General features: G+C 47.0%; 1 protein-coding gene across 1 annotated transcript in view; it reads right to left on the bottom strand.

Moving 5' to 3' along the window:
• Positions 1–25,550, bottom strand: part of UVSSA (UV stimulated scaffold protein A) — an 86,112-nt gene that overhangs the window by 19,352 nt on the left and 41,210 nt on the right. The window contains exons 8-10 of the mRNA XM_015410086.1: positions 13,340–13,496; positions 5,304–5,438; positions 2,391–2,574 (exon numbers count right to left, since the gene is read on the bottom strand). Coding sequence (XP_015265572.1) covers positions 2,391–2,574; positions 5,304–5,438; positions 13,340–13,496 — 476 coding nt within the window. The remainder of the gene's footprint in view (positions 1–2,390; positions 2,575–5,303; positions 5,439–13,339; positions 13,497–25,550) is intronic.

Here is a 25,550-nt window from a genome sequence, read left to right as displayed (position 1 = left end):
CGCTGGCGGGAGCCGCGGTCGCCCGGGCCGAGATTGGGGGGGCAAGGCGGGCGACAGAAGGCCGATGCCTCCGTCGCCCGGCCCTCTACAGAATCCACCCCCCAAACCTCCAGGTATTTCCCTCCTTAGAGCTGGCAACCCTACATTCCCCTCAGTGCCTGTTGGTAGGCAACTAAGCTTGGTCCTGTCACCTACTTTGGCCTTTGGGAGAAAACACATTGGGGCCAATCCTGATAGGGTTGCCAACTCCAGATGGGAAATTCCTGGAGGTTTGAGGGATGGAGCCTGAAGAGGGTGAGGTTTGAGGAGGGGTGGGACCTCAGACAGGTACACTGCCATAGACTCCACCCTCCAAACCAGTCAGTCTCACATAGGGAACCATTGTTGCCAATCTCCAGGTGAGGGCTGGAGAGCACTCAGTATTACAACTGTTCTGCAGAAGGGAGGGCAGAAGTCAGCTGAAGTCAAAGGGGCAGATAATGGTAGGTTGGTGGCTAGCTGGGAAGGAGATGGGGTTGCCAACTACATGCTGACAAATTCCTGGGGATTTGAGGGGTGGCGCCTGGAGAGGGTGGGGTTTGCAGAGGGGTGGGACCTCAGACAGGTAGAATGCCATAGACTCCACCCTCCAAACCAGCCATTTTGTCCTGGGTAACAATTGTTGCCAATCTCCAGGTGAGGGCTACAGATTACTCACAATTACAACTGCTCTTCAGGTAGCAGAGATCAGTTCCTCTGGAGAAAACAGTGGACTCTGTCATTATACCCTGCTGAGGTCACCACAGCAAATTGACACTGTTTGCCCAAAGCCAGAGCACTGCCCCAGAGCCTCTTTCTAGATCCCGTTGTATTGCTTTCACAACGGGCTTTACTGCTAGTTCGAAATAAATGGCAAAGATGAAAGAGCGATATTGAGAGGAAATAGATGTCTGGCAGGCGGAGGCCAGGGACAAAGAGGAGGAGCTGGCCGGGACCTCTGGAAGAGTCACACAGAGGTCTTGATCTGATGGTGGTCGGAAGTGATCCTGTACTGAGTGCCTGCATTCAAATGCGCTGAATGGCTTGAACATTGCTTTGAATATTAAAAGTTTTCATGCACCACACTTGCATCTTCCTCTTGCTTATCCATTTATACTCTGCTTTTCTCCTCAGTGGGGATGCAAAGCAGTTTACATTGTTCTCCCCGCCTCCATTTTATCCCCTCAACAACATCCCTGTGAGGTAGTTCAGGCTGAAAGAGACTGCCTGGCTCAAGGTTACCTAATGAGATTTCATGGCACAGCAGGGATCTGACCCTGGTTCTCCCGGGATCCTATTCTCAATGTTACACCAGTCTTCTTTCAAAGAGCTCAGGACAGAGATAACACGGTTATTCCAGTTTATCTTTACAATAATTTTGGGAGGTCTGCCCAAGGAGCTCTCATGGCTGAATGGGGATTTGAATCCAGATCCCTTTGGTCCAAGTCTAACTTTCTGGACTCTACATCACACCATTAGGACTAGGGATGTGCACAAAAAAGAAATCAGTACTTTTTGAGTTCGGTGGGAAGGTAACAGCGTTCCGTGCGCCTTGGTGTTTAGTCATGCCAGCCACATGACCACAGAAACGTCTTCGGACAGCGCTGGCTCTTCAGCTTTGAAACAGAGATGAGCACTGCAACCCTAGAATCAGACTCGACTGGCTTTCAAGCAAGGGAACCTTTACCTTTATAGCAAACCCAAAAAATATCGGTATATGCTGATATTTCTGAATCCCAGTATCGGTATGATATTGGCATTCAGAAAAGTATCGGTATTGTCCAACTTATTCAGCAAAGTTACCTTTACATGGCAAGAAGCCATTAAACCCGGAGTGGGGGGGAGCAAAAGGAAGCACTGAAATGGCCATTTAAACCGAACAGCATGGCAGGTCCGCCTGTCAGCTGATCAGTTCAAATGCTTTCCATTCACTTGCTGAGGCATGCTGACACCACAATGCAACTCAGGGAGGGAAGGGACTTAAAGTTTAAATGCTTGACTCACAGAGTTGTGCCACAGCAGTGGAATGACTCAGCAAGTCACAAAGATGGCTTGGCTTTTGCAAAGACAAGCCACATGCGAGGAACCCAGAAGCATCGCGAGGAACCTGGAAGGTGGGTGAATGTGCACTGCTACGGCTAGTGAAGCTGAGTCTGAATAAAAGTTGAATAATATCAGCTTTTATTCGGGCTCAGCTAGATTGGTAGCTGAATCAGATTAGGAAATCTGATATGGCTGACAAAATACCCGAAAAATACCAATAAGTACTTTTCAGGTATTTATTCAGCTTGGTATACACTGAGTACACACTCCTAATGAGGAATTGTAACAACAGTTAAAATGAGAGCAATGGACAATCTGATTGCACCTACCTTAACTCTATCCTGCCTTCCACACAGACCCCCGCTTGGCATTGGGGCCCGGCATTTGTGCTGCACTGGCTCAAACGTGCCAGCAAAGGTTACGCATCTGCTTTTCAGCATCCCTGCAACATCTTTGTTCTCCACTTCTTCTTCCATCTCATTGGGTGCCCAAAAGCGATGCTGAGATGAAACCCTACAGAACAAAACACAGTTTACCAACAATGCATTTTATGCAGTTCTCTGAGCATCTGTCTCATTAATCATACTTGTACTCCAAAAGATACAATATCACACTTATCACTTCTTGAGAAAAGCTGCATTATATACAGTATACCAGAATTCACAACGTCTACCTGCTACAAGGTAGTGATGCTCTAATTAGGAACACTGGGTCGGTGTGCTGGTCTGCAGCAGAACAGTTAGATTCGGTTCCAGCAGCACCTCAGAGCCCAACAAGAGTTTCACGGTAAAGCTACAGGAATAGTACTCCAATTTTTTTCCTGACATACAGACCATATTCTCAAAGGCGTTTCCTAGGTCATTTCCCTTTTATAATCTCTTATTATTTAAGGGACCAGCTTCAGCTGCAAGTTGACTTCAAAACAGTCTGAAATGCAACTATGACCTCAAAAGGCTCCCAAAGCTTTCAGTGCTCCATAGGCAGTTAGCAGTGCTGTCCTGAGCAGAGTTACACCCTTCTACGCCCATTGTAGTGAAAGGTAGAGTTAGGTTATTTGCACTGCAATCTTTAGCATGCTTACAAGACATTAAACCCCAATGAGACAAATGCAAGCCATATGGGTGGAAATACTGGGCCCTAACTGGGGGCGTACTATTGCCCACCTGATCAAACCCTTCAGGCTAATCTTGAGATGGAGAAGGAAATAAGGGAGGTGACTAAAGCAGATATTATACTGGGAGACTTCAACTACCCTCACATTGACTGGGTAAATGTGTGCTTGAATCATGCTGCAGAAATGAGATTTGAGACATTATAAATGACTGTGCACTGGAACAGTTGGTCACAGCGCCAACCAGAGGGGTAGTGATCTTGGACTTGGTTCTGAGCAGGTCTCAGGACATGGTGAGAGATGTAGAGGTTGTTACACCAATTGGGAACAGTGACCACAATGCTAAATTCAGTATTCAGGTCAATGGAAAGTTATCCCTAAGGTCCAAAACTGTAACATTTGATTTCAAGAGAGGGAACTTTACAAAAATGAGGGGAATAGTAAAAAGGAAGCTGAAGGGGAAACACAAGACAGTCAAATCCCTAGAGGATGCTTGGAAGCTATTTAAAACCACACTAACTGAAGACGCAACAGAATGCATTCCACAGATTAGGAAAGGAACTGCCAAGCCTAAAAGAAGGCCTGTGTGGTTAACAATGCTAGTCAAGGAAGCTATAAAAAGTAAAGAGGGTTCTTTTAAAAAGTGGAAGGTCTGCCCCAGTGAATTGAACAGGAGGGACCACAGGCTCTGGCAAAAAAAAAAAAAGAGGTAAGAATAATTAGGTATGCCAAAAGAGATTTTGAGGAGCAGGTTGCTAAAGGCATCAAGACAAACAAAAAAATTTTTTTTAATTTATCTGGAGCAGGAAACCAGCCAGAGAAGCAGTGCTGCCTTTGGATGACAAAGGGATTGCTAAAGGAAGATGGGGAGATGGCAGAGAAGCCCAATGACTTTTTTGCTTCTGTGTTTACTGTGGACAGTGTAGGACATGTACCCATGCCAAAGCCATTGTTTTCAGGAAGGGAGCAATGCTCCCTCTAAGATGTGAAGTTTTGTAAGTAAAAATTCTACTTTTGTGAGCTACTGGCATTAAAGTTGTGAGCAAACGTATTGGCTACTGCATAAACTAGTTTGCTCTGGAGCCATCCTTCCTGAGCTAAGACAAAAATGTGCGAGCCAGAGGCTAAAAATCTGTGAGCTAGCTCACACTAACTCAGCTTAGAGGGAACACAGGAAAGGAGTCAGATAATTGCGCCCAATTGAGGTGACAAGATTATTTATTTATTCATTCATTCAATTTATACCCTGCCCTCCCCACTGAAGCAGGCTAGGATATGTGGGATTACTCGCTTGTGATGGAGATGGGACCCTTAAAAGCTAGTCATCTATCTATGTAGGGGGAGCAGATAGTGAAGATATGCTGCTGCCATTGCCATGAACTTGGTGAACACCTTCCCACACTTTGTAGGGACAGTGGGCATTTCCACAGCAAAGCAACAGAATTTGTGATGTTGTGGACAAATAAGAGAGTTGGAAGTACACATCTTTTAGGTCAGTAGATGCAGGCCTTGATGGGATAGGAAGCTTAACTGCTTGCTTCACTAACTCCCTGACTGTGGTAAACTTTCGCAGGGAGAGCAAAAACTGGCACCGTCACCTTGAGAAAACACAGCAATTTAAATCAGCCCTGCCTACCACAGTGAGTGGACCATGCACAGGTATCATACTCCACTGAACGACACTCAAGGAAAACCCTAAAAACTTATGTGGCTAAAATAGCAGAGCAATGAGATCTCTTTATAGTTGGTGCTCATCAAATGTGTTTTAATCCCCAATAATGCTGTGAATACCATGAGAAAGAGATCACAGATTTATTGCCTCAGAAAGCCAATAAGCAATACCTCTGAGCAAAACAACGTTTCTTTTGCACAATCCCTTACCAACCTATGGAAAAATGACCCTGCTCCTGAAATTCCGAGTGTTCTGTATATTTATTTATTTAAATTTATAACCTGCCCTCCCCACGAACGGGCTCAGGGCGGCGAAATACTGCCTCCAAAACATTTCACTTTCTTTCCATTTTTATTTAGGACTGTCAAAGTAATCAATCTAACTATCTTCTGAAAACTTGCAAGCAAAGTGATAAGAGAAAAAGGAATAATTTTAGAAGAAAATTTGGAATTTATTTACTTAAGAATCTTGCCAGCAGTTGGTTGTTCTTGTCCCCAGTAGAAAAGATCTAACCCAAAAGGTACGATTGGAGCCTTGGATTTCTCTTCTTCATGTTTTTTGTTGTGCTCCCCTGAAGTTGCAAACTCAGAATTCCTGGATGTGCAGAATAAAGATAACTAATTCAGAAAACAATGCATCAAAGTCACAACCAAGAACTGCAATATATTTTCAACATCTCGGCCTCTACCACTTGAGATCTACTAAAAATTTCTACCATCTTGGCTGTTTATCACAAATATTGCAATACATACAAGGGATGGTAACAATTCACCACTAATTTTGTAGACGTTTAAAATGGTTTGCTTCGATCAGTAGCACTCACTTTGTGGAGAGGCACCTCTGCAATCACCAGCGACCAAAAGAGCTGCCTGACTGCCGTGTGACCAGGGTCCCACCTCCTCCTCCCTCCAGTTTGCTGTAGTGGTTAAGAGCGCGGACTCCAATCTGGGAGAACCGGGTTTGATTCCCCACTCCTCCACTTGCAGCCAGCTGGGTGACCTTGGGTCAGTTGCAATCTCTCTCAGAGCTGTTCCCTCACGAGCAGTCCTCAAAAGAGCTCTCTGAGCCCCGCCTCTCAGGCAATGCTCCCTCTAAGCTGTGGAGTCTTGTGAGCAAAAATTCTACTTTGTGAGCTCCTGGCATTAAAGTTGTGAGTGAGCAATTTGGCTCCTGCATAAATTAGTTTGCTCTGGAGCCCGTCCTTCCTGAGCTAAGGCAAAAACCTGTAAGCCAGAGGCTAAAAAACTGTGAGCTGGCTCACCCTAACTCAGCTTAGGGGAGGGGAAGGGAAAGGAGTTTTTAAGCCACTCTGAGACTCCTTTGGGTAGCGAAGGGCGGGGTATAAATCCAATCTCCTTCTTCCTTCAGCTTGTCCTCCTGTCTGCCTCTGTGCCCTTTCCTACCTTCCCTCTTTCCCCAAAAGTACCTTCTCTATCTCCTCCCTCTGGCACCCTTCGTTCCTCCGTGGATGCTTCTAAATGGCCTTAACAGTAGCTCATGGCTGATCCGGTGCCACTTCCGGTGCCTTCACATTTGCGTCTGGAAACACCATCCAAGGCTCAGAGAAACCCAGGTTACGAAGGCTGCCCAGTCTGGGTTGGGAAATTCCCGGAGATTTAAGGTGGAGCCTGGAGAAGGCAGGGTTTTTTTGGGGGGGGGACCTCAGCAGAGTAGGGTGCCAGACAGTCCACCTTGCAAAGCAGCCATTTGCTCCAGGGGAACCAGCTGATCCCTGTCGTCTGGAGATCAGTCGCGATTCTGGGAGATCTCGCCTGGAAGGCTAGCAACCAAGAGGCTGGCAATATTACAGAGAACCCAAAATCAGAAGTAGGGCTGCAGGTGGCATGTGAAAGAGCCACAAGTGGCTTGCAAGCTGCAGAGTGAGTACCACGGGAGTATACAATTTGATGGGGGTGAGGAGACAAGCTGAGAATGAGACACAAAAGAGAACAGCCAGGCAGATTAAAACGTACAGCAGGCTTCGCCTTCACAGAGATCATTGTCATTACGAACTGCCCCCTCCTCCAAGAGCTGGGATTGGCCACAGATGGGATCAGACCAAAGCACGAGGGGCTTGCTAGCTTGCCAAGTCCCACACAGGGGATTCGGTAGCTACAAGCTGCAGGTTAAATTAAGCCAGAAATGCTTCACTACCTTGAGTTTATGTTGCTTATGTCCTTATGAACCTTTCCAAAAAGAACAGCACAAGGAAACAGCGGAAGAATGGCTGACACACACACACACACACACAAACAAAAAACCCAACCCCCAACAATATTTCACTAGTAAAAGGCTGGGGAAGTCCTAACTTAACCCCCCCACACACACACACAATATTTGGTCATATAAATTAATAAGCAAAACCAGTTTCTTTTGAATCACTCTTTTTTCCTTAAGATGTTAACTTCAGCCAGTGTGGTTACATTTCACAATTCACTTATTTCTTCAGTAATGCAAATATTTTCTAGGCAGTACCTACAAAGACAATTGTCAGATACTAGCACATTAGTTCTGCATCTTCCACCACCCAATCCTGAACTAATCTATGCTGAAGTCCGGTTAATCTTTGAGATAGCAGCAATGTCCCTGTCTTATGCAACCAGAGCTAGAAGTGTATTTCATTTCCTTTCAAAGCCAATTATTTTCTTTTCTTGTAGTGCTTAATGTTCAAGAGTTAATGGGTTTGACCCTAAGATCTACAAGCACAGCTCAGCTGGCAGAAGAGATCCTTCCGGCCTCCTCCTGTCTGCTGCAGGCCCCCACAGGCCTTTCTGCTGCCCCCCCCCCCATCAGCTTTTGGAGTGGCCACGCAAAACAGCAAACTCTGTGTGAGGGATTCTTAGGACATGGATTGAGAATAAAATGGTCCCTCTACAGATCTATGGTGTGGCCTCCTTTGGGATACTGTGTGCAGTTCTGGTCACCCTGTCTCCAAAATGACACTGCAGAGCTGATTAGGGGACTGGAGAACCCTTCCTAGGAGAAAAGGCTGATGAGTCTGGGACTTCAGTTTAGAAAAGAGATGACTGGGGGGGGGGGGGGAATGATAGAGGTTTATAAAATTATGCACGCAGTGGAGAGAGGTGACAAAGAGAACATTTTCTCCCTGTCCCAAAATACTAGGGCATCCAATGAAGCTGATGGGCAGTAAGTTCAGGATGGACAAAAGGAAATACTACTTTAAATGTGGAATTAAAATGTGGATTAAAATGTGGATTAAAATGTGGAATTCACTGCTAGGCCACAGGAATAAACAGATTTAAAAGGCCACAGGAATAAACAGATTTAAAAGGGGATGAGATACATTCATGGATGATAAGTCTATCAATGGCTACTAGCCATGGTGACTGAGGGGAACCTCCACATTCTGAGACACTAAACCTCTGGATCCCAGGGACAGGAGGAAATATCAGGGGAAGGACTCAGCCTCTATGCCCTGTTGTTGGCTGTCCAGAGAAACTGGTTGGCTGCTGTGTGAGACGGGAGGCTGGACTAGATGGTCCACTGGTCTGATCCAGCAGGGCTCTTCTGATGTTCTTATCATGGGAAGGCCTTGGCCTCTATGCCCAGGAAGAATGCTGGACTACATGAACTCTGCTCCTGCAGAGTGCAGGGGGTTGGACTAGATGACCTGATTCTTTGACTATTGATCTGACCCAGCAGGGCTCTTCTGATGTTCTTATGAAGGCCTCGGCCTCTAAGCCCTTCCGTTGGCCCTCCAGAGGAACTGGCTGGCCCCTGTGTGAGACGGGATGCTGGACTAGAGGGACCCTCACTGGTCTGACCCAGCAGGGCTCTTCTGATGTCCTTAGCAGCCCAGTGCTTTTGTTGAATCAACAAAGTTAGGAAAGGGAGCTGGACCCCAGGTGCCAGCAACTGCTGCCCTGAGTTTGGGGACATGAACTAGAATGCCTCTCTACTTCCCCCCACAGGTAAATTTTGGAGTGGCTATGCGGAATGGCTGTTTCCTGAACCTGCCAAGAAAAACAGGTTGCTTACCTGTAACCGATGATCTTTGAGTGGTCATCTGTGCATTCACACCTCTGGGATATAGTGCGCCTAAGCCGACCCCGATCGGTACTCGTCGAAAGCAAAAGGGATTTTCGCTCCCATTCCCCTGTCACGCACCGGGTTCCACGGCACATGACCAGGGGAAGGGCACGACAATCCCGCCAGTTCCTTCTGACCACTGCCATCAGTCTCAGAGTAAAAATAGAGGACTGAAAGCAGAGGGGAAGGAGGGTGGGTGGTGTGAATGCACAGATGACCACTCGAAGATAATCAGTTACAGATAAGCAACCTGTTTATCTTCTTCGTGGTCTCTGTGCATCACACCTCTGGGAGATTAACAAGCAGCATGAGCTTATCTGGAGGAGGGAGCTGAAGGTCCTAGACTCACGCCGCCTGCAACACACCGCAGATTTCTGGTGAAGACGAACATCCAGGGCATAGTGCTTCACAAACGTGTGAGGAGTAGCCCAGGTCGCTGCATGACAGATGTCATGGAGGGATGCACCTCTCAGGAAAGCTGTGGATGTAGCTACCGCTCGGGTAGAATGCACTCATAGCGGGCCCGGGAGTGGTCATTTTGCCAATAGGTAGCAGAGCTTGATTGTCTCTACAATCCACTTGGACAAACGTTGGGAAGAGAGCTTGTTTCCCTGTGCGGATGCAGCATGCGCAACAAACAGGGCTGGGGACTGCCAAAAGGCTCGTGTCCTGTTCAGGTAAAAAAGCACTAAACGTCCAGTGAGTGCAGATGACACTCCTCCTCGTCCGCAGGGGACGGGAAGAACACTGGAAGAGAGATGTCGGCCTGTAGGTGAAACTCAGACACAACCTTGGGTAAAAAGGAGACATCTGGTGCCATGGTGACACCATCTATGGTGAAAAACCAAATATGGCGAGTCGCAACAGAGTGCGGACAGTTCCTTCACTTGCCTTGCAGAGGTGATGGCAACTAGAAAGGCAGTCTTCCAAGAGAGGAGCTGCAGGCCGCAGGTCGCCATGGGCTCGAATGGTTTGCCCATCAGTTTAGACAGTACTAACGGCAGATCCCATGAGGGCGTGGGACCCCAAGCTGGTGGGAAGAGGCGAATGAGGCCCTTAAAAAATTGCTTTGTTCGTGGGTGAGAAAAAACAGAATAGCCATCTACGTTAGGATGATTGGCAGAGATGGCTGCTAGGTAAACTCTCAACGAGGTACAACTAAGACCCAAGTCAAAATGGGACAACAGGAACCCAAAAATCGTAACCAACTCTGAGAGAGGTGGAGGCAAGTTGAGTGAGTCCAGATAAGCAAGAAACTTCCTCCACTTCCCTACATAGGAAGCACGAGTGACAGTTCAGCAACACGTGATCTATCCTACTTTGAATCTGAGCTATGGAATCCTCCACGCTGTGAGTTTGTGGTGGGGAACATTGTGATGACGCACCTGCCCCCCTTGAGCCAGGAGGAGATCCGACGCCGGCGGGAAGTGTCGAAAGGAGCCCCTGGACAGATGGAGCAGGACAGGGAACCAGTGCTGGCGTGGCCACCATGGGGACCACAGGAGGAGGTTGTATGGTGGAGAGGGTCAGCTTGTTGACCATTCGTTTAATAAAGTCACTGTAAGATTTTAGATCTTCTGATGGAGAAATCGGGAGGTCATCTGTGACCTGCGGGGATGGCGAAGGTTCCAGCGGGGGGTTGGGATTTTCATCCCCCAAAGGAACAGAGGCATCGGAGGAGAAGGATTGCTCTGACAGCTCCGAGAAAAGCATTGGCACTATCGGTATCGATGGCGTCAGTTTCAGTGGCTTCGGGACCTTTGGTACCAATGGTTAGCCAAGTTTGCCCGTCGACCTCAGTGACTGAGGTTTCGGAAATTCGGGTGCCAGAGGGTGGTCTCGGTGCTGAGAGAGTCGGGAAGAGGCTGATTGACGATCCCACTCTGCCACATATGGAGGAAGCCAAGGCATGGTGCCTGCAAACGGATACGCTCCATACAGGTACTGCCATTGCCTGTGATCCCATGGAGGCACTGGCGCGTGCATCGGTACCGATGGTTGATCTCGGTCAGCTAATTGGTGTGGAGGATGCACGAAAGTGCCAGTTCCACGGTCTGAGTAAAGGCTCTCACCACTGGAAGACCGGGAAAGCTGAGTCAAATCCATATCGTGCTCAGAGTCAGTGAGCTGGATAGGATGCAGCAAAGGTGACTGCAGGACACCTTTGTGCTGCTCACGGCCAGAAGAGTCAAGCAGAGCCGTCACGGCAACGATGGAGTCCGAGACCCTCCGCGGGGTCAGCGGCGCTTGCACTGGGGTTGCTTAGGCTTCTTAGGCTTGACTGACCATTTGTCCTTGCCCTCCCTGCGTTTTTTGGAGGAAGTCTGGGTATCGGACTGAGGCATTGGGACCGAATGTTTTGGCGCCAGCCTATCGGTATCAGAGTGCATCGGCGCCGTGAGCTGGCTGCATGTGGAGGAGTGGGGAATCAAACCCAGTTCTCCCAGATTATAGTCTGCGCTTTTAACCACTACACCAAACTGGCTCTCAAAAGTCCTTCTAAAGAGTTCAGTTTTACAGTCCCTCCAAAAGTATGAGATACACAGTATATCTTCTAATCTCCTCTGGAAAGCTATTCCACAACACTGGAATAGCCACAAAAAAATCCTGCAAATGGGCAGTAGTAGAACATACCCTTGCAGGGTTCAGAACAACCAAAAGGCACTGCTGTGTAGAGCAAAGATATGTAGAAAGATAGTCCTTTAAATATATGAGCCCCAGGTCATGCAGGGCTTTAAACACAGCACCAACACTTGGACTTGGAAACACACAGGCAACCCAGGGCAAAGGCCACAAAACAGGCATCCTACGATCCGCATGGTCTGCTCCTTGATAATATGCATGAGGCCACATTTGACACCAACAGTAGCTTCCAAATTGTCTGCAAGCGATGCCCCATGTACAGTGTGCTACGATTGTCAAGCTTCTAGGTTACAATTACATGGACCAATTCAGCCAGATAGTTTGTAAAAAGCACTCAGAATTATTACACTTGCCCAGCGGTTCTTCATGTTCAGTGGTAAAAGACAAACAGGGCAACCCTAAGCAGAGTTAACACCCTTCTAAGCCCACTGACCTCAAAGGGTTTAGAGAACAGGGGTGTAGCCAGAAAATTTCGGTCGGTGGGGCATGGGGAAATCCGGGGGGGGGGGGGGACACCCCGGCCACGCCTGCTGCTTCTCTTGCAGCAGCAGCTCCGCTGTGACCTCTAGTCCTCCTTTAGCCCTTTCAACTGGAGACTCGATTCCAGGCTGCTTTTCTGTGACCGAGGTCATTTTCTGTGCCTGAGGTCATCTCACATTCTTTAATTTTATTTTTTCCCATTTTTTGATTTTTCTCTCTCTGAGGGGGCACACTCATCTGTGGGGGGCATTGCCCCCAAATCCCCCCATAGCTATGGGCCTGAGTTAGAAAGTTATAACTTTGTTTAGGATGTCATGGCAAGCCACAAATAAACTGGCACAGATCTTCCAAGACTGAGATTAACTAATCCCTCTTTGCAATCTCCCAGGTTTCCAAAGGCTAGACACAAATGCATACCTCAAGGATCAGTGGCCTGCCTTGCATCTGTCATCTGCTTTCATTGGGAAGAGACAGCTACCATCTGAATGTTATGTAGTAATTAATAGAGGAGAAGCAAAAAGGGATGTGGAATCACTGCAAAAGCCACCTTGATAATTCGTTCCTGTCTGACATGGTTTTAAACCACACTGGGATATGTCAGTGTAAGTGGGACTGTAAAATCCCCTTCAATGAATTGATTTCCCCCCTTAGTGTTTATAGATGGCATCAATCCCCTGCCTTGCAAGGTAATGGCATTATTGGCACAATGTGATCTGAAAACTACCTTGACTACTATACAATCATTTATGTGCATCCCCAATTTCCACATTGGTTCATATATATAGCAGGGATATCACTCTGCATATCTCATTTCCAATTATTAATTCTTTAAAATACCATATGACGACAGTGAAGGTTATATTTACAAGTAAAACTCAATTTCTGTTATTCCAATACCATATGAATAGCTTCCTCTTAATTATACGGGAAAAACAAATGTATATGTGAACTTGAACAATCTTCTCAGACAGACAGGAAGACTAAACGTAATAGTTTTTAAAAAAAAAAATCAGAAAATTAGATTTTTTTTTCACTAACACCACTGGTCTAATGAATTTTCACCAAAATTCACCAGTACGTTAACATGATTGAACTTGATGCTGCAAGGAATATTTTGCTGTATCAAAAGCTGAAGGGATATTCCCCCTCCATGCCTTCTCAATAATCCCAATAAAGCATTCTCTCTCTCTCTCTCTCTGAAGGAGGAAAGCAAGATTATCTATACTCCACACTTTTTAAAAGCCATTCTAACATATTTCAAAGGAGTGTTTCAAATCAATTATAAGAATAAACTTCCTCACACCAATATAAGTAATTATAACCTGGTATTTGGAGGTTGCGCTCTCGGTAGTTTATCATGGACAATTTTCCATGTTGCAGCAGCACATGTTGGATCAAGTTCGTCTTCGTTTTGTTTAGGTTCTCTCTTTGCTGCAGTCTTTGTTCCTATGGTTTCTGGAGGTGAAAGAGGGTCCAGGCCTACAAGAAGAAAAGAAAGGGTGGTGGTAAATGTTATATGTGGAGCAAAACTATGCCTCTAAAAGAGAAAAATGGCAAATTGAGCCCAGATTATTGTCTGAGGATTCCCAGCCAGATACCAGTCTACCAGCCAGCTGCTGGAAAAAAATACTTGTAGTTTTGTAGTATAATTGCACAGGAGGAGTCCAAGAACACTTTAAAGACTAAACACACATTTTTTTACTATTTAAGGTGCTACAAGACCCCTGCATAATTTTTTTGGGGGAAAATACTGCATTCTCTCAGAAATATCAGCAGACATCAGGAGGAGTCTACCATTGTGTGGTGGCCAAAAAGTCCAGGAACCAGTACTATTTATTGTAATCCAGAAAGTCCATATGCACCCAGGCATGGTTCACCTCACCTGCCTCCCTAAGCCAACGGTAGGGCATTAACTGAACCAACAGTTCTTCAGATTCTCCACCCAACCATGCAGAGAGAGCTTGCAGAGTCCTGACACCAGTACTTATAGTCTCCACAAAGAGGACATGTGGGTTCTCAAGTCCCAGTTCTTTCTAGAGGGCCAAATCAAGCCCCCAGCCGAGACACCCAATAACCATGTCCAGAAGAACCAGGAGAGTCACTAAGATCTGGGTCTGACGCCAAAAAACATTCAGTGCCCCCGATCTACCTTCTCTTTATCAGAGGTTCCCAGCACGTTCCAATCCACATCCAGCTGATCCGAAAATCCTCTCAGATGGGACAATCCAGGTCCACTTGCTGCCACATGATGCCACCCGCAAAAACGGGTCGGGCTTGCGCTTTGGGGGCCTGGCTGGGTCAGTTGAAGAGAGCCGAGATGAGCCAAGATGATGGTTTGATTCCAAGCAGTCAGCCCCCGTGGATCGGACCAAGACCCCTGCAAGGTCCCCAGAGTCAGCAAGCGCACAGCAGAGTGTGCCGCCTCCACAGTGTAGGATGCCGCTCCGGCAGCGTGAAACACCAAGGCTGACATCCAATCTGACAGCAGCAGGGAGGCGCAGCAGGAAAATCAGAGGGCGCAGCAACTGCAAGGCTGACAGTCAGGCCTGCAGCAGGCAACACCCAGGAGAATCCCCCGTCCGTACCATGGAATGAAGGCAGCCCCAAACAGAACCCCCCCCCCAAACCTCCTCAGGCTACAGAGGGTACGTCTTCTGACCAGCACACCACCATCAAGCTGCAGTTCCAACCAACTGTTTCTAAAACATGGAGCTCAGAATTCAGAGCTCCGTGTCGGTCACCATCTTGAATATTGATGACGATGGTGGCCATCGCCACCATCTCACAGGTTTCCATAAACACCCTTTAAGATGATATTGAGGCTTTGTCATGAACCCATTGTCAGATTCGCTCTCGTCATCTGAGTTCTATTTTCATCCCTCTGAATTCCACAGTATACCAGGGGGGTGATTCCTGTTGGGGACGGAGAGGACGTTGGGGCGTGATTTCATTGATGGCTTCAGATGGGAACTCCCATTCCTGAAAAATGGAAAGGATATATTTCCTTGATAGGGACAACTCATGAGGAGGGAAGGTGAATCTGCTCAGAAAGTCTGCAGCAGAGTTGTGGACCCTAGCAATGTGGATCACATAGAACCACAAGGAAGGAAGGGACCGCCAGGGTCATCTTGTCCAACCCCCTGCACAAGGCAGGAAATTCACAAATACCTTCCCCCCCACACACTACCACACACTCCATGCCCAGAATAGGGCAAAAAACTTCCAGGATCCCTGGCCAAACTGGCCTGGAGAAAAATTGCCACCTGACCCCAAAGTGGTGATCAGCATTTCCCTGGGCGTGTAAAAAAGGGCCACAAGAACTAAACACTGAGACAGGCAACCCTTCCTGCCCTCCCTTTCATGATCTGCCTAAGTTCACAGCGTCAGCATGCCTGTCAGGTGGCCATCTAGCCTCTGTTTGAAAACCTCCAAAGAAGGAGAGCACCTCCCGAGGAAGTCTATTCTACTGAGGAGCCGCTCTGTCAGGAAATTCTTCCTAACGTTTAGCCGAAAACTCTTTTAATTTCAACCCACTGGTACTGGTCCGACCTTCTGGGGCAACAGAAAACAATTCCACTGCATCCTCTATATGAGGGCCCTTCAAGTACTTGAAGATGGTTATCGTATCCCCTCTCAGTCTTCTCCTGTCCAGGCTAAACACACCCAGCTCCTTCAACCTTTCCTCAGAGGACTTGATGTCTGGACCCCTCACCATCTTCGTTGCCCTCCTCTGTCTATATCCTTCTTAAATTGTGGTGCCCAGAACTGAACTGAACACAGTACTCTAGGTGAGGTCTAACCATAGCAGAGTAAAGCAATACCACCACTTCTCATGATCTGGATACTATATAGACCAAAATGGCATTTGCCTTTTTAGCTACCACATCACACTGCTGACTCATGTTCAGTGTATGGTCTATTAAGACCCCTAGATCATTTTCACACATATTACTGCCAAGACAAGTCTCCCTCATCCTATGATCATGCATTTCATTTTTCCTACCTAAATGCAGAACTTTACATTTATCCCCATAGAAATTCATTTTATTTGTTTTAGCCCAGTTTTCCAGCCTGCCGAGACCATCCTGTATATTGACTCTGTTTTCTAGCCGTGTTTGCTACCCCTCCCAATTTAGTATCATCTGCAAATTTAAGGATTCCCTCTATTCCTTCATCCAAATCATTTATAAAGATGTTGAATAAAACAGGTCTCAGATCCTTGAGGCACTCCACTTGTCACTCCTCTCCAAGAAGATGAGGAACCATTCACAAGCACTCTTTGGGTGTGATCTGTCAACCAGTTACAGAGTCACCAAACAGTCATAGGATCCAAACCACATTTTACCAATTTGTCAACAAGAATATTATGTGGAACGCTATCAAAAACCTTAGGAGCTGCGGTGGCTCAAGTGGTTAAGACGCTGAACTGCAGGCTGTGGAAGGTCAGTAGTTCAGGAGTTCAAGACCCGGGTGCCGCAAGACGGGGTGAGCTCCTGTCTCTAGTTCCAGCTCCTGCCAACCTAGCAGTTCAAAAGCAAGAAATTGCAAGTAGATAAATAGGTACCACTTCGGTGGGAAGGGAACAGCGTTCCGTGCGCCTTGGTGTTTAGTTATGCCGGCCACATGGCCACGGAAACGTCTTCGGACAACGCTGGCTCTTCGGCTTTGAAACGGAGATGAGCACCGCAACCCTAGAGTCAGATTCGTCTGGCTTTCGAGCAAGGGAACCTTTACCTTTACCTATCAAAAACCTTACTTAAATCAAGATAAACTATGTCTACAGCATTCACCTGATCCAGCAAGGCAGAAACTTTTTTGGAAAAAGAGATAAAGTCCGTTTGACATGATTTGTTCTTGAGAAACCCATGCTGGCTCTTAGTAATCACACCGGTCCTTTCTAAATGTTCAAGGACTGATTGATTTGTTCTAAAACTTTTCCAGGTATAGACGTCAAGCTGATGGGTCGGTAGTTATCCGGATCCTCTTTTCCCCTTCTTGAAGATGGGGACAACATTTGCCCGCCTCCAATCTTCTGGCACCTCACCTGTTCTCCAAGAATTCTCAAAAATAAAAGACAGAGGCTCAGAAATGTCTGCAAGCTCTTTTAGTACCCTTGGATGCAATTAATCTGGCCCTGAGAACTTTGTTTCATTAAAAAAAATAGGTGTGTGTGTACTACCCCCTATGCCTATCCCAGGATGCAAGTCCCTTCATGTGTTCTATTTTTTGCCGTGTTGACTACCTTTTCCCTCACAAAAGAAGGCTGAGGAAATGTAGGAATTGAGCAGTTCTGCCCTCTCTTTATCACCTGTTACAATTTCACTTTCCTGTCCCCCCAATGGGCCTACCATGTCCTTGCTCTTTTTATTACTGTGAAAATAAAGAAAGAACCTTTTCTTGTTGTTTCTAGCACCTCTTGCAAGCCTAAACTCATACTGAGCTTTAGCTTTTTAACTTTCTCTCTACAAGCACAGCACAGCTGAGTTTGGTCTGCATGAAGGAAGACTTTGTACTAACTTGCCCATTTCCAGATTTCTGTTGCCTTCCCACAGAGAGATGACACTGTACCACCCTGTTTGTTGAGACAGAACATGGTGGTAGTGTTGTCTGTCTGTACCGGTACAGGTTGATGCTGCCAGAGCAACTCCTCAGTGGGTAAAGCCACCAGTCATCTAGATGGGGGAAGACAGTGCAGCTCTTAGACTGAAGGAAGGCAGTAACCACCGTCATACTCTTAGCGAAAAAACAGGGTGTGGTAGCCAAACTGAGGTGACCGTATGCTGACCCCCCAAAAAACTACCATATGCTGACAACCCCCCCCAACCCCCCCCCCCGAAGGTACTTCCTTTGGTTGGGATGAATAGCAATATGGACATACATATTGGGTGCTGGAGAAGACTCTTGAGAGTCCCTTGGACTGCAAGAAGATCAAATCAGTCAATCCTAAAAGAAATCAACCCTGACTGTTCCCTGGAAGGCCAGATAATGAAACTGAAGCTCAAATACTTTGGCCACCAAATGAGAAGGGAGCACTCACTGGAGAAGACACTGATGCTGGGAAAGATCGAAGGTCAAAGAAGACGGGGACGGCAAAGGATGAGATGGTTAGACAGTGTCATAGATGCAACGAACATGAAATTGAGCAAACTTCAGAGGACGGTGGAAGACAGGAAGGCCTGGTGTGACTTGGTCCATGGGGTCACGAAGAGTCGGACTCGACTGTGCGACTGAACAACAACAACATACATAACTTTTAAGCCCAAAACCACAAACCACCAATTTAATTTTAACATCTGTAAAACCTGAGAAACAGAAACTATCCAATTTTTTTAATCAATAAAAACTGTTTAAGTTGCATAAATCGAGGATGATGAAGGCCCCCATCATTCTTGGCAATAGAGAAGTAATGTGAATAAAAACCATTAAAAACAGAACATCCATCCACTAGCTTGATCTTTCTGGACAAGGTCATGACAGCGTCCTTCAAGTGGTCATAACTCATTAGCATACTTCCCTCTATAAGAGGGAGGGGGGACCAAAAGGGGACTCTGCACAAACTATCTGTACTTCCCTTTCAACCATGGCAAGAACCCAGGAGTCAACCGGTGATATCCTGCCAAGCAGCCAAGAAACGGGCTAATCTCTCATGGAAGAAGTGGGAGGAAGGTAAATTGGTGTCATACGGTCAGAATAATGTCTTCAGTCCCTGGGTTTGGGAAGAGTAATAGTGATGATGCCCAAGATAGGAAAAAGGAGGAGGAACACCTTACTGGTACCTCTGCTGCTGGTGGAAGCATTCCCTTTACTTTAAACATTGCTCAGGAAAGACATGTCACCTCAGTATGCAGTACCTTGGCCACTGATCACTGGTCCTCAGGAAGAAAGTCAATGTAAGATGTCATGTGGTCTCATAAGAACAGCTGACAGGCAGCCATTATTGCCTGATAATTGGCGATTCTAAAATTTAAAGCACCAGCTGAATACACCTTACAGCCTAGGGCATCAAATTTACTGCAGAGTGAGATCCGTGTTGATGCTTGGCCTGGACTTCTGCTGTCACAAGCGAAGATGGGGTGGGATGACTAAACAAGAAACCCCAATCTGTCTGCTGGACCTTGTTGCTATAGATGGAATGGTGGATGGCTTCTCCCAGATGTTCTTAGACATGCCTAGAAAGGCCTCATGGACCAGAGGTCAATGGAGACAGGTGCACCTGAATAAAGAGCAGATAGAATTTTGTGTTTTGGCTTGGGAGTTGGTGGATAAAAAATCTAATTCCAACAAATTTGCCATTCTGAGCATGTGCTCAAAGAATAAGCACAGGTCCTTGTTAGGGGAGATGGGTGCTGTGTCTCCAACAGCCTCATCTGGGGATGGGTCAGTGGCTAGCTCCAAACCTGGGTTGGAATGAGAGCCCTCCACCTGGTTGGAATCAGGGAAGTGTTCATAAACCATCATAGCTTGGAAGGGAGCTGAAGATTGCACCTGCAATGTAGGTTGGTCCAAAGATAGTGGATCGCCCCAATGCTGTGGGTAAGATTAGTAAGCTGGCCATGGGCCTGGCTGGAACAGGAAGGACCAAGGAGCATCCCATCAAAGATGAGAAGAGAATGGCTGGGTAAGCATCGATTGTTGGCTTTGCTGCATTGGAATTGGTGGCTGTGGAACCAGGTGAGGTTTATCCTTTGCTGCAGGATTTGACAAAAGTATACCCTCAGAGCTGGAGTCCTCAGGCTCCTCAAAATGCAATGATGGGGTTCACAGAATCAAAGATGGAACATTCTCCAAGACTATTGGTGAGTGAGGGTCTTGAGTTGTTTTCAGCCTGCTTGGGGGAGCTCAGAACCTTTGTTTTCTCGGAACGCTTAAACTTTGAACATGCCTTCTTTGCTGGAGGCTCAGACGTGCTTTGATGGGCAGTGGCTGGATCTGGAGATTGGGACTGACACCTGTGTGGATCTGAGGTCAGGAACTGAAGGTGCAGAGGCTTTGGATTCAGCCTTCAGAGTGAGTTTATGTGAGGCAGATGATTTTCCTATTGGCTTATTCGAACTCAGTTTGGTGTGGTGGTTAAGTGCACAGACTCTAATCTGGAAAAACCGGGTTTGATTCCCCACTCCTCCACTTGCAGCTGCTGGATGACCTTGGGCAAGCCATAATTCTGTCAGAGCAGTTCTCTTAGAGCCCTCTCAGCCCCGCTTACTGTCAGAACCTACAGCTTGCAACGAAGTACACGCATTCAGGAATGGTTATACTTTTATTGCAAAGCTATAGATGCAGTAACACAGGCACTGTTAAGAATGGCGGCAACCCATTGAGCATAATAGGATATAGGGCATTCGTATGCACCCCCCCATGGCATGGGCCACTTAGCTCCCCTTCCCCCGCGCAGGACCAGCTAGGAAACCGTTAGGTGGCGAAAGCAGGGAACCAGGAGTCTCTCACGGTACATAGGAGACTTCCAGACAATACAACCTCCTCCTGCACATCTGTAGCGATAAGCATTTCAGCACAGGCAGAACAGCAGAGATAGGAATGCAATAGCAATTACCAAGACACAGAACGAACTCCCCAAACCCCATGGCAGCATAGCTGACATACTGCCCTCTCAAAAATCAGCTTCTCCCGACCATTCCGGGAGGTCTCCCGGTTTGTCCGGGAACTCCTGATGGAACTGCCGCAACAGGTCAGGGGCCCGAATATCCCCTACCTCCACCCATTTGAGGTGCTGGGGTCCAAAAATCCACCCATTCCACCAAATACAGTAATTTCCCCCGTTAGATCTTAGAGTCCAGAATCCGTGATATTTCGTAATGCTCTTCGCCCTCAATCATGATGGGAGGGGGCACCGGTTTCACTGGACGCCAGGGACAGGAACTTACAGGGTGTCTGTTGTGGGGAGGGGAAGGGAAATTTCTAGCAGCGGGAGTGGTGCCATTTTCCCTCAGTTCTTTTGCCGCCGAGATGAGAAGAATACTTCTAGCTTTGCTCTCTGCTTTTACTTTCTCTTCATGGGATTTTTCATCAATTCTGTTGATCTTCCGGGCTTTTGGTCAAGTTGGTTCAACTCGTGATAGCCCAAAAGTCCCTCTTTAAAAAGTACATTCAAGTGAGGCACAAAAATGCTCCAGACCTACGAGCACTCCATCTGTATAGTCTGCCTGGGGGAGTCTCACAATGTCAGCTGTTGCTGGCATTGCCAGCAGTTTACATGGCAACATGCTCTGTGAGGAGGAGGAGGAGATTGGATTTATACCCTACCCTTCACTTGGCGTCTCAGAGCAGCTTACAAACTCCTTTCTCTCTGTTGGCAGGCCTGTGTGTATGCAGTTCCCATGTGGACTGCACAGAAGACCGAAGACGAACTTACGGTCATTTGTACCACACACAACCAACAGGGTCATGTCATGTGATTAACTGGAAGTGTTCCAAGCAGAGTTCTAAGCCCACTGGGTTCAAGAAGGAGTGTGTTCCAAGATTCATTTCTTAAACCTTACGCTTTGCCATTCTATGATTTTGTGTGAAAGGTGAGCAAAACAACAGAACATCAAGAAGATCAATAATGACAACTGCAGTCGAAGTCACAAGAGCTACAATTTTGAAGCATTTGCTAAGTGATCATTTTGAGCCTTTCAAAAGGCAATGACAAGCTGCTTACAATAAATGCAAAATCTCTTCATTTAAATAATCAGTTACAATTCTGTGGCCCCAGTGCCAACCGGTGTAGCATCAGAATCCTCCAAAAGATATTCCTGTATCAAATTTATGCACGGCCACCTGATCTTCAAAACACCTTTTGTTCAAATTTGTTTTAAATACTTGCTTTGAGACAAGTGTCCAAACCGTGTGTGTTTGTTTAAATGGACCAACCAGCACCCATTTGCCTGAAGCAATAAAACAGACAGTATTAAAGAGACGGATCAATAGGAGGAAATAGAGAGGCTGGCCCTTCAGCAGCAAGTTGGGCTCCTGAATGCTGACGTTATTGATTTTTACCAGCTTGGCTGGCCTTGTAATTAAAATGTAAATTTGAGAAAGAGATTATGTCCTGACAGAAATGGTGGGATTAAGGAGAGATAAAAGCCCCTAAACGAAAACTCAAAGAAATAAGGAGAACAACTCACATCAGCCATTTGGATTTAGGAGTAACAAAATTACTTAGCATTAGTATACATTTAATTGAAAAGGAGGGCGGAAAACCCTACAGAGCTAGAATATAAAAATGAACAATATGAACAGAAACTTCTGAAGAACAGAATTCCCCGCTATTAATGAAGTGCGGGACTCAGAGGGACAGTTCAGGTTTTATTTTTATTTATTTTTATTTTATATTTCGATTTCTATACCGCTCGTGACCCCTAATGGGTCTCAGAGCGGTTTACAATGAACTACTTACGTAGTTGGTACCTAGCTAGGGCCACAATCTTTCACAGGGAGGGGATGTCCTAACAGCACCCATGCGGCGAAGTCTTTCTTATTCTCTCCGGTGGGCCTCGTTGTTCCTTCTGCGATCCGGATGACTGGCGACCAATTCCGGGTAGGCTCTGATGACTTTCCTTCGAAGCACAGCCGCTTCGGGGCACAGCTTCCGGCGATATGTCCCATCGGCTCCTGCCGTGCTGCGTCCCCACGTTGCTCTGGCTCCGCCTCCACTCGATCTGATCGCCGCCCACCTCAGATCGCTCAGTTGTTCCGCTGCCATTCCTCTCATCGCCGCTCCGCTTGCCGCTGCTTGCCGCCGCTGCCATCGACCGCACTCCTGGCACAGAGCCAGGAGGAGGGTGCCCCCTGCCACCTAGGACAGGTACCCATTCCTCTTGTTGTTACTTCGAGCCGCTGGGTTGGCGGGAGCTGGGACAGGGGCCGGGGGCTCAACCCGGCCGCGGTGGGGATTCGAACAGCCATTGTGGCTGTTCGCTATTGATGTTACCCGCAGGTGTCGTACTGCCTGCGCCACCGCTCCCTGATAGAGAATGAACTTGATATTTTGCTTTATGGACTATATTTATTGCTACACACACAACTGACTGTGCACACACACACACACAGGCTCAGAGGACTGTACATTTCAAGTCACCTGTTGTGATGCAACACATAGAAGGTACTTGCACAAGCCTTACATGTGAATAAGGTTTCAGTTACACAGTTACCAGCCTGGTGAAGAAGCACACACCTCCATTATTGTGAGTAGTAAGAAACAACAGCTTTGAGAAGAGACAGCCCCCATTGCAGATCTAGTTGTGATCAGGTACAACATATCACTGCTTTGTTCCTGCTTTGTTATTTCCTGCCAAATGGACATTTGGTTTACAATGAGAATGGCCAGCTTCATCAACACTCCAATGAAGCATCCGGACGCCAAGGTTTTCACACCTGGCCAGATGCCCTTCTTTAAGTAAGGTTTTAGATTTCAATATTGGCCACTCCTGTTAGGTAACCACCCCTCCCTCCATGCAACCAATAGGATTGTTTTTGGGACGGACTAACAGGTAGGTGGGCCAGGAGGTTGGCACGGCCACCACCCACCTCCTGGATCCCCCCAATAAAAGGAGAGAACCAGTCACATGGTCTCTCTCTCTCCTACTTGATCAACTAGCATCTCCCCCGAAACAACCCCTGTCTGCTTTTACCCCTCCTAAGTCCCACTTGCTATCCCCAACCCTCGCCTCCACTGCCCACACGTTCTGGCTGGTTCTAGTCGTGTGTGAATTCCCTTAGTTTTCCATTTCTTTCCATCCATTCTTCATTGGAACAACCAAGCTGCGAAGACAGATAAGTATCACCCATCATCACCCCCACCTGCTAATGCAAATGTGCTTATTTTAATACTGTATTTCTAAGGAACTTGATTGAATGTGTGAGTGCATCAGTATTGTTTTTATGAGATTTATTCTTTAAGTAAAAGACATTTATTTTAGCAAGTCAGGCTGCTGCACACTATATTTAAAAACCTGGCCAATCGTGGAAGAGATCATCCAGGAGTCTGGAGTGATGTGCCACCAACATTAAGAGGCAGCTAAGTCCTAAAGAGGTACCTGGCGATGGGACGGATCTGGGCCCAGAAACTCATGCTTAAGCCCAGGAAGAGTGAGGGTCTGCCGGTCAGTGACAAGCCTGCTTGAGGACTGGATGGGCTGCATTCCCCAGAAGGAGCACATTTGCCAGTGACTTCTGACCTATGGCTGGATGCTCATATCTGCCCAGGAGTTGCTTCCACGGGTCCAAGTTGTGGCAGGCAGTCTCATGCTGGGACAAAGAACCCCTGCACAGAAGGAGCTGCACGGGCTGCCCATCTGTGTCAAGGAACAGGTCAAAGTATGGCTGACCTTCAAGGCCCTAAACAGCTTTGGGCCACGATACTGAGGCGCCACAAGCAGCTGTCTGGAGAGCCGGCACGTGGCTTTTCTCAATAAATAATATTTATGCATATGTGCAGCCCGCTTGAGTCGGAGGAGATAAGGCGGGATAAGGCATATATAACACAAACTGCTCCGTGGTCACAGAAACCAACTGCACCCCTGTTGAAGTCTGTAATGGAATCCACTGCCTCAAACGAGCTTGCTCTCTTCTTTCCCACTTATACACAACTGCTCTTACTGAAACAGATGTTACAGTCACCTTTTTCTATCTCCTTACCTCTCTGTGGTGAATTCAAAATTACTCTCCCACCACATTCTTTGGAAACCTACGGTGAACTTACCAGGTTTTTTTTTAGTACGTTAAAATAGGATCCAGCTGTCTCTTATTTTCTTTGCCAAGGATGATCACAGTAATCTGATTTACAGTTATGCAAACAGATGTTCACACACGTGCCTTTGGGGAAGCAACCGCTAGTAGCATATCTCCCTGCACAACTAAGATTTTGACTCTCTCTGTCGGCATGTGGCTTCTACCAGTGCTTCTCTTAAGGGCCCATTTCAAACCTTGTGCGCCTGGCCAGGGAAAACCTCATTTGGGGGGGGGGGCGGATTTGATGCAGCAGAGCAGTTTGCAAACCTTCCAAACAAAGCTGAGCGACTGTCATGCAAATGGATCCTGTGAAAAGTTAAAAGTAGTTCTACGTATTGCTTGCAGAATTTGGTATTTCCTTGAGTCTTCGGTCTCCATGAAGAGCACCTCCTTCTTTCTTTTTGCTAGTTTCCACGTGACTAACAAGGGCAGAAAGCCTGGTGCCATTGAGCCTTGACTTTCTCTCCCCGCCTCCATTTTGAGACATCGGATCAACTTCCGACTGCCAGTCCTGTGCAGGCAAAGAGCAGGATTTCTAGGCATCAGCGCCTTGGCAGACTGGCAGCTGGCAGGAAGAGCAGGGCCCAGCCCCTCTGATCACACTGCAAAGAGAGTCTTTCTAGAGAGAAGAGGAGGCTCTCCCACTACTGAGCCACCAGACCATTAATCCAGAGATTAATCAGCGGACCAAGAGTCGCAAAAGAATCCTGCCCAGTTACCATTCCACCAGGGAACAAACTAGAGCTCCAACAGCATTTTCCCTAAAAGGTCAGGCAGCCCAATAACATAATTAACACTATTTAA

This window comes from Gekko japonicus, unplaced genomic scaffold (genome assembly GCF_001447785.1).
Source record: "Gekko japonicus isolate JY-2015 unplaced genomic scaffold, Gekko_japonicus_V1.1 scaffold400, whole genome shotgun sequence".
Classification (NCBI taxonomy): Eukaryota; Metazoa; Chordata; class Lepidosauria; order Squamata; family Gekkonidae; genus Gekko; species Gekko japonicus.
The sequence above is the reverse complement of the archived record's forward strand: the minus strand, read 5'-3'. Positions and strand labels throughout refer to the sequence as shown.